General features: G+C 41.5%; 1 protein-coding gene across 2 annotated transcripts in view; it reads left to right on the top strand.

The window, feature by feature from the left end:
- Positions 1-16,485, top strand: part of SGCZ (sarcoglycan zeta) — a 561,235-nt gene that overhangs the window by 334,100 nt on the left and 210,650 nt on the right. For both annotated transcript variants that reach the window (XM_083458437.1, XM_083458436.1), the window contains exon 2: positions 10,114-10,308. In XM_083458437.1, the coding sequence (XP_083314563.1) occupies positions 10,114-10,308 (195 nt within the window). The remainder of the gene's footprint in view (positions 1-10,113; positions 10,309-16,485) is intronic.

Here is a 16,485-nt window from a genome sequence, read left to right as displayed (position 1 = left end):
TCCCTGAAAAGATTGGACATTTTTTGACAAGAAAAGCGACGGGGAAATCTATTGTAAAGTGTGGGAGATGTCAGAAAGAATAAGGCAATAAGTCAGAATGAAAGCTCAATAGACAGCCAACCAAATCAGTTTGTCTAACCTTACTGCAAACAAATGGCAGTGCTCAATAAACAGATAATCTGAAAATAAATAGACTTTCTAGTCTTTTTCATGTAGACTCTCCAATCATCGCTAATGTTCAGAGAACACTAACCATGTTTCCACAATGACCTGTCTACTGAAGAACCAGATATGCATTGGTGAGGCTTCTGTAACATATTCTACGTAGAATCATAGAGTTGGAAGAGACCACAAGGGTCATCGAGTCCAACCCCCTGCCAAGCAGGAAACAAATCCATTCACATAAGGGCAGGAATCAAGACCTTAATGTGTCACTACTAATCCATGTGAACATTGAGTGTGCCTAGAACACATCCAGGACTTCAAGGGAAGATTTGTTTTAAGGAAGCTAGGTCATTATTGAAGAAGCCCTCAAAATCTTTCTTGGATTCCCTGGAACATGGTTTGAAAAGAAGGAAGGATTTGAGTATTGATGCCTACAGAGAAACTCCCATGGTGAACTCTTAAGTGTAAAGCTATGCCTTAGCAGAGCAATGAGGTCATAAATGATAAGGGAAGACTACCTTCATCTTGAACAGAAAGCTGCTGGGCAGCCATTGTCTTTGAGTCGTGAGCAGTCTGAGAAGGGCAACATATGCCAATCCAATCTAGCAGTAAATGCCTGTGTGGCCTTGGTGTGAAAAGCAAATAACCCTGTCTGAGTGGCATGAAAGTAGGTAGGCTGGATGAGCATGACCACTGTATGCATAAAGGGTGGAAGGAATTGACTGTGGCTCCTGAGTTGAGTGAAATCTCCTGTCTTTAGGTTTTGAACATGGGTTTGCAGAAGAATGGGTGGTGAGAAACCTCCTATGCTTATTAAGAAACATCTCCCTAATGGCTCCACCATTGTTTGGAGCGCCACATTTCTCTGAAAGAACAAAATTCTTAATTTGTACATGCAAGTCAATTAAGGTGGATTACATGGACTGGTGGGTTACATAATTCTCAGTGGTGGGAGGACTTTTGGTTCCAGGCCTAACTTCATGTAGCTTGTAGATATGGAGTAGCATGGTGTACACACACAGAGAGAAAGACAGTCCTTCAACGGTGCAAATCCCAGCCTCTTTGGGCTTTTTCTCTGGACACTCTTCCCTTCAGTCCCTGATAAACTTTTCCTGTAGCCCTTCACAGCATTTTATATACATCCCATTCTGGTGGCTCTTTGTGTGCAGGCAACATTGTCAGGAACTGACTGTATGAACAAATATATTTTATTCATGTGGCAAAAAGATGGAGTATCCTGCCTATGTCTTGTTGAGGGAAGGGCTGTTAAGTGTTGGTGCTATTGCAGTAAAATACTTCCTCCAGGTAGATAAAAGATAAAACACCGAAGGCTGTGGTTATCCATCTACTGATCTCAGTTTGCTTTATAGTGCTACTGAGGTGAGGAAGGGATAATGGCTTCCTTCTTTACTCACATTGCCATTGGGAGGGAAAGGGTTTGGAGGTTGACGGGCCTTGGAGACTCATGAGGGTTGTGTAAGTGTGAGAGGGAGTGGTTGGGAGATTGAGGAGGGAACATTCCATGATGGATCAGAACCCCTCAAGATAACGTTATTTTGAGGTCATGATGGGGATAATTTGGTTTTTAGTTGGGCTTGGGATAGACCAAAGCTAGACTTGGGATAGACTTTTGGGGCAAAAGCTTTGGTGTGTCTAACAACAAATCCAGCCAGGTAATTTAGTGCTCATTACATGCACAATTCACACATACATACATACATACATACATACATAATTATATTTGTATGCTGCCTTTCCATAGTTCAAACCATGCTCAGGGTGGCTTACGACATGAAAAAGATGCATAATTGCAATGTAAGAAAAGTAGTAATCAAAAATAAACATCCAAAATACACAGCCAAATGGAACAATTTCTACATAAATCACAAGATCTAAAATGAAGATACAAAAAATATCAATAACATCAACAGCCTGTCCCAACAAGACCCCCTAAACAATAGCCCAGCTCCTAAATATCCAATAGATACCCTGTGAAGGAAAAGTGATATAGGTTATGAACACAGAATTATATTTACTCTTTTTAAAAAGTTGTAGAGCTTAGCTGTAGGAAATAAGGCCTAGCTGTAGGAGATAAGTCAGAATAAATCAGTTTGAGCAGCATTATCTGTTTCTTAAAAATAAAAAAAAATAAAAATGACTAGACTAGGTATATTTAAGCCGCTTGCCTTTGAAAAGAGCTTCCATGGTAAATCTATTTGTCTGACTCGTGGAGTCTTTCTTTTACAAATCAATCCATAGCGGGAAGAATAACTGGCCATTATATATAGTTAAATTGTAAAAGTCCAATTTTTATCTATCACGCCTGAAATACGGTGCCATTTTTTAATACATAATGTATGTATTTATGAGTTTGCAGCCGGAGAAATGATGACTCCAGTGCTGTTATGCGCCATCAGCTACACTGTGTGATACATATTACCCTACATATGGTAGGATGCCAGCCAGCCAAACAGCACGAAGGAAATGTGAAATAATGCTTCATCTGTAAGTTTAATTAACGCCCCATGCTGCACAAACCAGAAGCAGGGTGAGTGACTTGCTGGCATGTTGAAGAGAGAAGAGAGGTGGCCACAGCATGGACTGCATAGCTAGAGGGCATGTTACTGTCAGGGGGAGTAAAGGAAGCCAGCTGGTTCTGGTAAATTACCTGTCTAAGGTTTTGAAAGAGTTCTCCCTAGCTTCTGTGGCTGGTTAGCAGCAGATTGTGGATTTCCCCCCCCCTTTCCCTTTCTCTTTTCTTATTCACTCTAAATGCTGATGCGCGCACTTTTAGCTTAGAGTGTCTATTTTAAAAGGCTTCTCCCCAAGCTATTGTGACGACTTTCACAGCTCACATGGCTCAGAGTCTCCACGCAAGCACAAAATAATAATCTGATCTATATACGGATGGAGGTTGAGTCACGTGTCCTCGTCCCAACATCATATTTTTGTTGAGAATAAATTATCCGGGAAAGGAAGATACAAGGGAATGTTTATTGGCTTATCTCTGCCTGGGTATCGATGAGCACTTGCCACCGTGTGCTTGGATAACCAGGGATCTGTATCATCCTGCCAAGTGGTCAGGAGAACTTTCCCCTGCTTTTGCCACGCATCAGGTGCTGACAGCTGGTAGTTGAGACAGATGGGTAGAAGCAGCACAAGTGGCGGCAAGTCTTTATCGGATGTTTTGTGGAAATATAAATCATACGAAGCCATAGAATGTCACACGGCCTGGGTCCAGTATACCCGAAGGAGCGTCTCCACCCCCATTGTTCTGTCCGGACACTGAGATCCAGTGCCAAGGGCCTTCTGGTGGTTCCCTCGCTGCGAGAAGCCAAGTTACAGGGACCCAGGCAGAGGGCCTTCTCGGTAGTGGCACCCGCCCTGTGGAACGCCCTCCCACCAGATGTCAAAGAGATCAACAACTACCAGACTTTTAGAAGACATCTGAAGGCAGCCCTGTTTAGGGAAGCTTTTAATGTTTAATAGGTTATTGCATTTTAGTGTTTTGTTGGAAGCCGCCCAGAGTGGCTGGGGAAACCCAGCCAGATGGGCGGGGTATAAATTATTATTATTATTATTATTATTATTATTATTATTATTATTATTATTATTAATTTATTATATAAGAATGCTATGTGGTTTCTTGAAAGACAGCTGCACCACTGCTTAGCACTGTCAAACCATCAACCAAATCTGAGCATATTTTAAATTAAATGAAAGTTGTGCTCAAGCTCCATTTCAGATTTTCAGGTTCCAAGTTGTTCTTCAGCTCCCCCAAATTTGAAATCTGGATTTTGAAATTACAAATGATAGGTACTAGTGGTAGACCCTTCAAAGGACTTTATAAGCTCTTAGTGCAATTAAGAGAAACCCTCATGATCCCCTTTTAGGCATGCTCATAACTATTGTTTGCAGCCCCTTGTTCCAGGCCATAAGCTCTCTTCTGTATTTCACAAGCATGACCTGCTGGTGGTTATACCTGTTAGTTAGTAAAAGCAAAAACTTTTGCTTAAGAAGCAAGTTAACTGGCAGGGAAGGGATGGCTAGTGACTGGACCCAAACCTAAAAGTTATTGGGCCCAACTTTAAAAGGGGTGAGCTTTTTTGAAGGAGTGGGGAGGAAGTTCACAGTTCTGAACTCTCCCCAACTGGAAATTCACCTCATAGCAAAAATTCAGCTGGTCCAACTTGTGTTTGAGAAGTCACTTACAGCACTGCAGAAATTATTATAGCACCTGAGGAAAATGATGGAGTGGCAGTGGAAGCATGGCAGCCAAGGATAGAGAAACCTATTAATTTTGGTACCTCAAGTTTCTCATTTCTCCAATCTTAAATCTAGTTCTCCACAGTTGCGTGTCGAGGTCCCCAAGCCACCCCAAACAAACTCACACTTCACACATAAATTTTTGTTTAAGGTTTTTAGCATGACTTTGGCCACAACTTTATTTAAATACACACACGTGAGTGGTTGCTTAGGCATTGGTTACGACTATCTGTCCTTGCCCCAGGGACAGAACTGACTTCCAGATTCCAGCGGAAGCCAGTCAGGGAAAACAATATTGGGGAGAAATGAAGCAGGGCATCAGACCCTCACTTCTCACCTGCATGCTCCTGGGGGCTTGCATGGCCCAAGCCCGATGCCAGGGACTTGGACAAAAGGATGGCAAGTCCCTGGATTCCTTTAACGGAATTCCCTTGCAGCACCACCATTGGAGGGGTAGGCACTTACCCCTCCACCAACCAATTTTAACCAATGCCTAACCGCCAACCTTACAAGTTGTGACGATTTGCTACACAGTAGGCAAAAACCAAATGTCATCAGCCAAATGGACAAAATTCCTACCAGGCCCCTGCCCCAACAGCAGGCGACCCCATGACAGGCATAGCAAGGTCAAGCAAAGAACCCCCCCCAATTCAGGGAGGGTGGGCGGGTGATCCGGTGCACGCAGCCCAAGAGGACACCCAAAGCTGCGTGTCCAGTATTTAAAACCTTTGACCCCTCCTCCAAATTGGTAACTTCAAAATCTCCCCAGAGACTCGAATTACCCAATCACTGCCTGTGGCCATCCAAACGTATCTGCCCAGCAACAGTGGGGTGGCCTGCTGGCCCCAGTGGCGTAGCGTGGGGGGTGCAGGGGGTGCCGGCCGCACCGGGCGCAACATCTGAGGGTTAGGGGGCGCAAATCCACGGGTTAGGGGCCGCAAATCCACAGGTTAGGGGGCGCAAATTACTTGCCTTGCCCCGGGTGCTGACAACCCACGCTACGCCACTGGCTGGCCCCCACCGCAACACGTGCTCTCTCTCAGGGAGAACACGCTTTCTGCAACAATCTCTCTCTCTCTCTCTCTCTCTCTCTCTCTCTCTCTTTCTCTCATGAAAATCTGTCATTGTTTAATTGAAAATTTCCAGTTTGTGTGCAGTCGCATAATATTAATATTATTGCAAAGCAATTTCCCCTGAAGTAATGCAGTATTCACTCTGCCCTTCCTTATATTCTCTTGAGAAAGGGCTTTGTGTGCCGGCCTCATCGCAGCTTGCATTTTCCTAATTGTTTTATGACAATCTCTCAAAGGTAGAAGCTGGTCCATTGGGATGAATGGGGCACTGACTGCCCCACCACCCTCAAACCTTTCCTCAAGCCAGACCCCACCTGCAGGTGTATACCGTAACTCGCAGCCAGTCAGGTGGTGGCTCCCCTGGACATTGGCTCCGCCTACTTTTGGTCCCTCTACTTCTGCCTTACCAGCTTCAGTGGCTCCAAGCATCATTGCTAAAAGAAAATTCCATTCCCACCATGGCTCCTTTCTCTGCCCCAATTGCCTTTTAACCGATACAGTAATTGAATACATCTTGCTTGTTGCAGAAAGGATAACATTTCCTGTTTGGGTGGACTTGTTTGGAAATACGGCAAATGTTTGATACATAAACAGCATGTGTTAGCACTTTGGAGAGAGAGAGCATATGCTTATTGGTTTGTTCCTTAAATTTGAGACATCGTTTCTTACATTGAAAGGTCGAAAACATTAATTGTATCGTGTCTTGTTAATGAGGAAAATGGCTCTAAAACAACAGAAGTCTTTCATTTCATTTTTGCCGGTCATTAATATTGAACCATTTTTGTACGAGGAAAAAATGCAGGTGTGCATACTGAACAGATCATAAATTTTTGTTAGAATAAAAGGATGCGGAAATGAAGGGATACCGTAAAAGTTAATCCAGAAATCATTAAAGCAATTTTTGCTAAATACCAGAAGATTAGCAATCTAGTGAATACATGTGCCCTGACATTCTCAGTTATTAACTTTCTAAATTACCATGTATTGAGACTAGCTTGAAATGAAGACTAGAATTGTTTTAATTGAGAACAGTGAACTATTTTCCCCATGAGATTTAATCTGCGTCATTTGCTTTCCCCCTCCTGAGTCTGGAGGAGAGTGAAAGGACCAGTAGCTGAGTCCATCATTTCTTTGCTTCTGGTCCCAGTTGCTTCAACTATTAACCTTTATTCAGAGCCAGCTCTGAGCAATGTAAATGTTAGAGAGCCCAGCTAAGGCCTTGCATCCCAGGCTAATTGAGGAATGAAAGGCTCTGGCCCCATTCTGGAAGAAATGCAGCTTGGACATCTGAGATGGGGCCAGGATGCAACCCCACAACCATTTTATTCACAGGATGCCCCTTTATGCAAGAAATGGCATTGCCATCAGTTGCAGGAACTGGAGGTGGTAGTTGGCGAAGATGGAAGCTAAAGTCCAGTGAGTTGCGTCCCTCCCAGCTGTTAATATGTCTGAAAGAAAAAAATAGCAATATCAGACCCTCCAAGTGTCCCTATTTTCCAGGGACAGTCCTGGATTTACAGAAGCCGTTCTGGTTTCTTCTGTCTTGATCCTGTAATGTCCTGCTAATCCTTAGGACATCCCTGTTGTTAAGTTGTGGGTGAACATATCAGATGACACAGCAATTCTTCAGATAGCTCTTGTTTATTCACAGCCCAGAACAGAACTGAACTGAAGGGTTCAGCCAGCCTGCTTATATAGAGCACCACAACAATGCAACAGTAACAACTTTCTATAACTATCCAGTCACTGAACGTCACTTTCAATTCCTTATTTGCATATGTGGACCTGAGTGAAAACTATCTACAGTATCCCCCTGCTGGCCCAGGGTGAGAACTTCAGTACATAACACCTGTTTTCATCCGAGGAATATTGGAGGCTATGGAGTTATGAGACCCCTGACCCAAGGAGATAAGTAACTATACAGCCTTTAGAAGACACCTGTAGGCAGCCCAGTATAGGAAAGGTTTTTTTAAAAAAAGGTTTAATGTTTTATTATGTTTCTATATGTTGGAAGCTGCCCAGAGTGGCTGGGGCAACCGAGTCAAATGGGTGGGGCACATGAAATTTATTACGGTCAGAGACCAGCTTGAGAAACACAAATGGAACTACAATCCCAATAGCAAAACAAACATTTAAAACAATATACAGCAAGTTTTAAGTTTAAAAGTGTGATAGGCATATAAACACATAAACACATAAAAACTTTAAAATAGACTACCTTAGAGAGATGACCCAAAGTAGCCCGTGGATCCTATGGGTGGTGTATTATTATTATTATTATTATTATTATTATTATTATTATTATTATTATTATTATTTAATTAAATAGGACATCCCTATTTTCATAAGAGAAATGTTGCAGGGTATGCAATATATGTTAATGACAGAAGTCTAGCAATGGAGGGGAAAGGGGGATGAGCTGCTTGTTTGGGGGAGCATTTGCCTCATCTCTGGTACCACCCATGTTTTGGTTTCTCTTTCATCTTTCCTTCTTGCTTCTTCTTTAACAAGCTATGACTGACGTTGTTAAGAAAAAGATCCTGTTTAAGCTTATAGCCGTGTCTTCTGTGAGGTGAGGCAAAGAACCAGCTCTGCAACAGACAGAGGAGCGAATGGTCTGACTCAGCGTGAGGCAGTGCCCTATGTTTCTGCGGCTGGGGGAACACTGTGTTGCATTCAGGTCCTGCTGCTGAGCTTATCAGCAGCACATCAGGTTGGCCACAGTGAGCACAGGATGTTAGTTAAAAGGGGATTTGGTCTGATCTGGCAGGGCTCTTATTATGCTCTTGGGAAAAGGGAGTGTTGGTGGTATTGTAATCTTTCACATGGGAGCAATGCAGGAGGGAAAAGAAGAGTGCATTGAGGTGAACTTGATTATCTACACAGACTAGGGTTTTTCGCGGTGTTTGAACACCAGCCAAATGTATAGCAAGTACTTGAGTATTTAATTCATCCGTATTCATACATACTTCTTCCCTTGTTTTTCACTTCTTCATGCAAAATGATGTTTTGGAAACCATTTATTTTGCACTCGAAGGCAACGCAGAAGTTTTCATTAACATTATATATGGTAAAACGAAGTCTGAGCTGAAGTAGGCACTGAGATTCCTATTGAGTTTAATGGATCCAAGATTTCATTTATTCATCTTATTTTGTCTTTTTAATTTAGCTTCCCTCCTTTCAGCTTTGTAATATGGCTCTGATATATACATACGACACACACACACATTTGTATTGTATAATTACAACCAATGATGGGAGGGAGAAAGATACTCCTAGTGGGAACAGGGAAGCGGTACAACACTGTAAAATGCTTGCCAAATGGGTGGAAATTAATGCAAATCAAATACGATGCCCTTGCAGCAAAATCCTATGCATATCTAATCAGAAGCAAATCCCATTCTGTTCTATTGACTTACTCCTGAGTAACTGTGTCTAGGATTGCAGCCATAATGCACTATTGCAGGCATCCCCAAACTTGGCCCTCCAGCTGTTTTGGGACTACAATTCCCATCATCCCTGACCACTAGTCCTGTTAGCTAGGGATCATGGGAGTTGTAGTCCCAAAACAGCTGGGGGGCTGAGTTTGGGGATACCTGCACTATTGTATTGTTTACCATGGTGATAAAAAATTGTAGGATGGTGTTGATGATGATTATACTCCACCCATATGGCTGGGTTGCTGCAGCCACTCTTGGCAGCTTCCAACATAATATATAAAAACACAACAACAACAACAACAACAACAGAACATCACACATGAAAAGTGTCCTAATACAGGGCTGCCTTCAGATGTCTACAGAAGGTTATGTCATTATTTATCTCTTTGACATTTGAAGGGAGGGCATTCCACAGGTTTGGCACAACTACCAAGAAGGCCCTACTTCTTATACAAAAGCAAACTTGTTCTCCTGGCATGTGGACTCTAAGAGAGGAGCTTTTTGAAGAAACTCTTAAAATACATTGGATAGGTCCATTAATATAGTTTATGGCCTGACAGCTGCATTCACCCTTGACCAACCCTCTAGGTTGTGGGTGTGGTCAAAGTGAGTAGCTGTGGATGCCACCTACAGGACACATGGCCCCCTTCTCAGCTGATCCGTGCAGATTATCACCATCATTTGATGAAATGATAAATCTGAAGACTGGGGAAGGGATATTTTGCAGACAGTTCCACGTGGAAAGTGTTTCCGGAAGCAGAACACTTGTAAAGTGCTTCGGGGTCTGTGTGTGTGTGTGAAATATTAATTCAGATATGTCTGCAGTTTTGATCCTCTTTTGTGTGGTTTCTTCTTTAATTCTCATTATGCGTGTTAACTCTCTGAAACTTTATGCCTGTGTTATATAGCTAAAGTGGGGGAGGGGGGCAAACATTGATGGTTAAAGGGGGGGAAACCTGGTGTGTTATTTTCCTAGTGTATTTGATTTGATTGTGAAAACTTGAAAATCAATTAATCACCCCATCCAACAAGAGAGAGAACTCCTTTGGGAGTTCATTAGTTGAAACCTGGGACAATTGTTGTAGACATAGTCCTATTTAAATGGTATATTTGATTGAATATTCAGATAAATACTTAATGATATTTTTATTTTTATTTTATTTTAATAGATGACACGAGAACAGTATATACTGGCAACACAGCAAAACAATCTGCCCAGAACAGAAAACACTCAGCTTTATCCAGTAGGAATTTATGGTTGGCGAAAGAGGTGCCTATACTTCTTTGTCCTCTTGCTATTGGTTACCATGATTGTTAACTTAGCAATGACGATATGGATACTGAAAGTAATGAATTTCACAGTGGTAAGTAACACTAAGATTTGTTTTTTTGTGTGTGTATATACATGGCGGTCCTTTGGTGTTAGATTTCAGGGACCTCTGTTTATTAGTTGGATGGCAAATTACTTTTTTTAGCAGGTGCACCATTTCAGTTTTCAGTGGGGAGGACAAAGGGATACGGGGGGGGGGGGAGACTGGGAGGTGGAAACCCACAGCATAGTTTAACGATTAGCTCTTCAAGATGGAGTCCAACAAAACTAGTCTTGTTTTAAGAGCATTCAGTTGTGCCTACATTCTTACAACATTATTCTAATCCAGGAGTGGAGAATTTAATGGCTCCAACTCCCATCTTGCCCCAGTATGCCTGTCCAATGGCTAGGGATGATGGGAATTGTAGTCCAACAACATCTGGAAGCTGAGAGGTTCCTCATCCCTATGCTTAGACCCTTCCATGTCCTCTTCACATCACTTAGGTCTCCAGTCTGGTGAGGTGTTGGTGTTTTTTACCTTCCATGCCTACAATGATTTGTGGCAGCTTTTCATTCTCCTCTGATTCTCTGTTACAGTGGAATGATTCCATCATCATTTTGCATAGACAAGTAGTCCCTGGGTGTGCAGAACCATAAAGCTGGCCAGAAACATGACTGTTCCTGAGGAATAATCATGAGGTCCTGAAACAGAGGGTGGGTGATTAATTCTTGGCCCCCTCCCCACTGTTCTAATTCAGTTCCCCTGCTATTCAGAAATTATGTCTACTATGGAATGAATAGCACATTGATACCAAATCATAAAGCACTGCAGATTTATTGTGTAATTTTAAAAAGGAGATGCACTGTCTTCCCCTTGGTTTTTGTTTGATAGAGTATTATTTTGCCTTAGAGAGGTGTGTTCTTTTTATATGTTTTTATCATACAAATCTATGGAATATACACTTTGACAATCCCTTGGTTTTATTATTCATACGTATATCAGGGTATATTATGGGCACAATAATTTTTATTTTGAAATGTAGTGTCTTCCTCATCTCTATAGATCTACATTGTCTTGTTTATGTATTAAAATTAGGGGTGTAATGACTGTGCTAAGATGATTCAGTGATCTTGCTCAGTTAAGAATTATTCCTATGTATGGGGGGTGGGGGGAAACCAAGAGTACAGAAACGATCAAATTCAGAGCCAGCTAAAAATACAGCGAAAGCAATCGTGTCCTTTGTCATGATACATTTAAATGTTTCTTGCCTGTATTTTAAACATTTTCTTAATCTGGCCATTTCTGGATTTTGATGCACAGTTGGTTGTATCAAATGGAATGTATTGCAACGATAGGTATCAAAGCAATGAGGACTCTGTAAACTGACCACAGTGACATACTGTCTCCCTTTCAAAAGTGGGGCTGAAGAATCCTTTACATTTCCACAACAGTAGAAAGTTACATCTTTATTCAGTGAAGCTAGTGGGCAATAGGCTGGAGACAAATATAATGTCTGACTTCATGCCTGTATAATTTTCATTTTTCTTTTGTGGGGAAGGTCTTTAGCTTAAGTTTTAAAATGCTTAGGAGACCACAGAAGAGAGGTCTGTAAATATCCCTTTACAGCTGGATATTGAGAGGAGTGCTCAAATATGACAGCTAAAAAGAAAATGGCAGCTGCCAGGCTATCAGAGCTGTGAGAACATTCCAGTGAGGTTCCCCTTCACCCAAAATCCTATGTCCTCATCCTCAGTCTCTGAAGGTTTCTTTACAAACCTCTATAGGCGCAAACCCTATAAAGCAGACACTTATATCAAAAACCCAAACATATGCAGGTGACTTCAAATATTTCATTAGTATCATCATAAGAACAATAAAATTCTTGTTAAATTGATGGTTCTCATTGAATCTATTGTGTCTCCTGACAATGGCCAATCAGATTCCCCCAGAAAGATGACAAGAAGAGAAGGATGCCAATTCTTTCTTTTCCTCAGAATGATCCCTTGCAACATACATTCTTGGCAAGTGAAAATGGTGGCTGCCTGTCAATCAAAACTACAAGGACATTCTAGGGGTAATAAGTTTCTGGGAGGCTCTCAACAAAATATAACGAAACCACAATAAAACATCAACCATTAAAAACGTCCGTGAACAGGGCCACCTTCAGGTGTCTTCAGATCACCCCACAACCACCTCTGATGTGGGAAAGGAGCTTGTAAACTGCAAATCTTAAAAGAGTATGTTTCTCATTTGAATTGCATTCTATGGAGGATAATTTGGGTGGGGTGATGGTACTTGGCTTTGCATTCAAACAATTTGAATATGGAAAGCACTGTAGACAGGGCTATTTAGGAACAGCACTTCAAAACACAGCTCCGGGTGCAGAAGTCTTGCTGGAAAGTTTGCTTCCTATAGCATATTTTAGAATCATATTTCATATTTAGCGTACAAGGTGATGAGTTGACTTCCTTCCCTGCCTGCAGACTAGAGGATTGAGGTCTTTGCTTCACTCGTTTAAGTTGTATGCATGTGGCTACAGTAATTATACAAATGGAGGCTTAACGATTTCCAAAGATAACATTTGAAGTCTAATGCACTTTATACCTAAATCCAGTCTTTCATGACTGTACTGGCTATGGAATTTCAAGAAATCACTTAGCTAATGTGGATTTTAACTGCCCCTTCAGTTCTAAATCCAATTAGATTGTACACAGTTGACAAGTGAAAATTAATCTTTAATCCTCCTTTGTTACTCTGTGAGAATGAACCAGCATCTTTCCGTCCCTATTCAGAAAGGAGCTGTAGAAAGCACTGAAGGAAAATAAATTAAGAGTGATATTAAAAAGCAAGAAAAGAAAAGTGTAAATTGTTCGGGGAACCTTATTGATCTGCCACAATTAGATCTCACTTTCATTATTGCTCTTTGCTATCCCTCAAGTGTGGATTCATACTTGTTAACATTTTATGTTTGAACAAGCTGAACGTGTTGTTTTCAGATGGTTCTGTTCTCAGGAAGATTGACAGGATGGTTTGGGGGGGGCGGTTTATTACTATACAGGAGCTATCAGATTGTCCTTTCCAGAATTTATACTTTATGTGAGATGAGTAACTTTTGTTCTTCATATAGAGGAATACATAATAGTTTTACACGGCAGTGAGAGATTCCAGGGGTACCGGATGCCTACTTAGGTTCTGTGTTTCCTTTTAAGAAATGAGGCACAGTGGAGGCTGTGGTGTCTTTATTTACACATATATACAACTTGAGCCTACAATGAACAGGCACATTTCATACTCCAAGAGGCTTCTTCCATAGCCCCAGCATCCTTGGATTTAAGTAGACCCACATTGCTCTCTAACATTGCTCTCTGACCCCTTTCTCTCCAGCCCACAGCTTACTGCTGTTTACCTCTTAACTCTCTCTGCACCCTAGGTTTTCAACCAGTGTGTCGTGGTACCTGGGGTGGCTTGAATGATGTTCAGGGGTGCCACAAGCAGCTCTGCCCCCCTCCCTCCCTCCTTCCTTCTCAAAAGTTTTTTAAAAGAATTCTGAAGGGCTACCTTTTCATTAAAAAGTGTTAACCAAATGATATATCTGAACTTGTCCAAATAGAGGAGAGGACATGAGGCTGTGATGATGTGAGGGACTGAGATTTATAAATGCATATAGATCAGCAATAATCTTTATACACACACACTCAGAGAGAGAGAGAGAGAGAGAGAGAGAGAGAGTGCTTTTCGGGGGGGGGGGACACAGGGCTACACATACCCCTAAACATTTTGTGAATCTTTGTACTTTTGTCTATTTACTGTATTTATTTTTCCCAACTTAAATTATAAAATGGTGATTTTCTTGAGTCAAAATGAGAGTACCCCTAAACATTTTTAAATAAAAAAGCACTATATATATATATATATATATATATAATCACTTTTAAATAATGAACTCTTTGAAGTCCAGTTTTACCACCTACATGTCAGCATTTTCCTAAACAATGAGCTTCCATAAATGTTCAAAAGAAAATACTTGACTTCTGGTTCAGTTCTCTACCTGCGACCCTCAAGTATAACTGCTTTGAAGCTCAAATAATAATAATTAATTACTTGTTCCACTTGTCGTGTTAACAAGAGATACTTGGCTTAGCCAAGTTCTTTCCTCCTAAGTCCATTAGAGGTTTTTCTTTGGTCTTCTGGAGATAGCAAGTAGAACACAGATGAACAGATACCTGGCAGATACTGATTAGGAAACACTGAGCTTAAGAGGAATCCACAGGTTGAAAAGGAAAAAGGCGAAAAAAGCAAAGGTAGCTCTAGTTTAATACGCGGGTGAATATAATACATATTTTCATCCTTTCTTTTAATATTTCCACAATAGGCAACAACCCAACTGTGAAATAAAGATTACTGGGTAGGCTATTGAGGCAGCAAGAATTTAATTTTAACCAAATGAAACTATCCATTAAGCACTAATTTAGAGACGTGTGGTATCACAGTGTCATATGTTTTTCTTGAATATCCATGAACGATGGTGATGATCTGGGCAGGGTCTTTTTGATGAAAGTGACTATCTACCTTTGGCAGAAAACATTTGTGTAAAAAAGGACCAACTCTCCCCATTCCCATTGTGGCTAGGTTCTTCCATACCCGCAATTGCCAGTGAGGTGGACCAATCCCCTATTTCCTGAAATCTGTGGGTAATTCTAAATATATTGGTGTGTATCCAGCTAAGCCATACTCAAGAGTAGGCCCATTGAAACCATGAACTGAAAACTTAGACATGACTTACTTAAATCATTTTATATCAGTGAGTATGCTTTAAATTTGCCTTTGGCATAGACCTTGCTACCCATTCTGTTTCAGAGCTCATAGTCGTATTGCCAGACTTCTTTGTTTCAAAATGGGGATTAGGTACAAAAAAAATTGTGGCTCCTCTTAATGGTGCAGTGCAGGAGGAGTATAATTTATAAAGGGTACGTGGACATGGTGGGATTGAGGACACACTAATCTGTTCTGGTATATGACATTCACTTAATGGTTTCCCTCTTCAGTGTATACGTTAATGGTAGTATGCTGTTGTATTATATTTTAATAGAATTACCTGAATTTTCCTTTCAAAATGCTAATGGAATTACATCATTGCATTGTGTCTGCTGTGCCTCAATTGTTGTTATTTGCAGTCCATGTCCATCAAATCCTCACAGATGAATCAAGTACAATGTGTTTCTGTAGCTCTCCCAGAGTCTGCAAGACTCAGAAATGCCACCATCTAGATGAAAAGAGAAAGCGTCAGATCTTATTCCATTTGGTGTTATCCTTCACCGCAAAGGAAATGTAAACTTATTGTCATTGGACAAGCGCTAGAAAAAGGAGAATACCTTCCACCACATTTCAGGCTGAAAAACTCTAAATAACAATGCTTGAAAAGAAAATGCCAACTTGACCCTGTGATTTGGAAGTTTGCCAGAATGCCAACTTTCCCTTTGCATCAAAGTCTCTTTAATCGACTTTTTGAATAAACAATGACCGCTCCCCACATTAAATGGGGAGCGCCCTTTGCGTGGTCAGGCACAGCCCCCTGGACTCTATGTGGCACCATTAGCACAGGCTTGGCTTCGCCCTCCCCAGGTGGGATACTTGGAGGTCTCCGCCTACCTCAGCCAGTTGCCCAATGCCGCCTGGGGAGGCGTTGCCAAGGTGATCAGGCCAGGTAGGGGGAGGGACCACCCTGCCCACACAATAGAGGGAGGATCATACCATCAGTTGGCTCCCAATATGTTTGGCATATGTTGCCAGTTGTATTGTATCTAGTATTGGTCTCAATACTTCAGCCAGTGTTGATCAAGGGTATTAAAAATTACTGGGCACAAAGCAATCTCTTTAAAAATATTAATTGGCATTTAGTACTTTGCATTGCTTCAGAGACGCTCTCCCTGTGTGTGTATTCAAAGCACTTTTCTAACTGGTTATTAGCTTCGATCTAAGTCAGGCATGGCCAAACTTGGCCCTCCAGATGTTTTGGGACTACAATTCCCATCATCCCTGACGACTGGTTCTGTTAGCTAGGAATGATGGGAGTTGTAGCCCCCAAACATCTGGAGGGCCAAGTTTGGCCATGCCTGCTCTAAGTAAACAGAGGCTTGGCAACTGTTTTGGTTTTCCTGATTGGGATTTGTAGACTTTCATAGTGAGCATGCATTTTGGACTCATGGTCATCTCTTTGGATAGAGTGGTGCC

This window comes from Podarcis tiliguerta (genome assembly GCF_965153285.1).
Source record: "Podarcis tiliguerta genome assembly, chromosome: 9".
In the NCBI taxonomy this organism is placed as follows: Eukaryota; Metazoa; Chordata; class Lepidosauria; order Squamata; family Lacertidae; genus Podarcis; species Podarcis tiliguerta.
The sequence above is the reverse complement of the archived record's forward strand: the minus strand, read 5'-3'. Positions and strand labels throughout refer to the sequence as shown.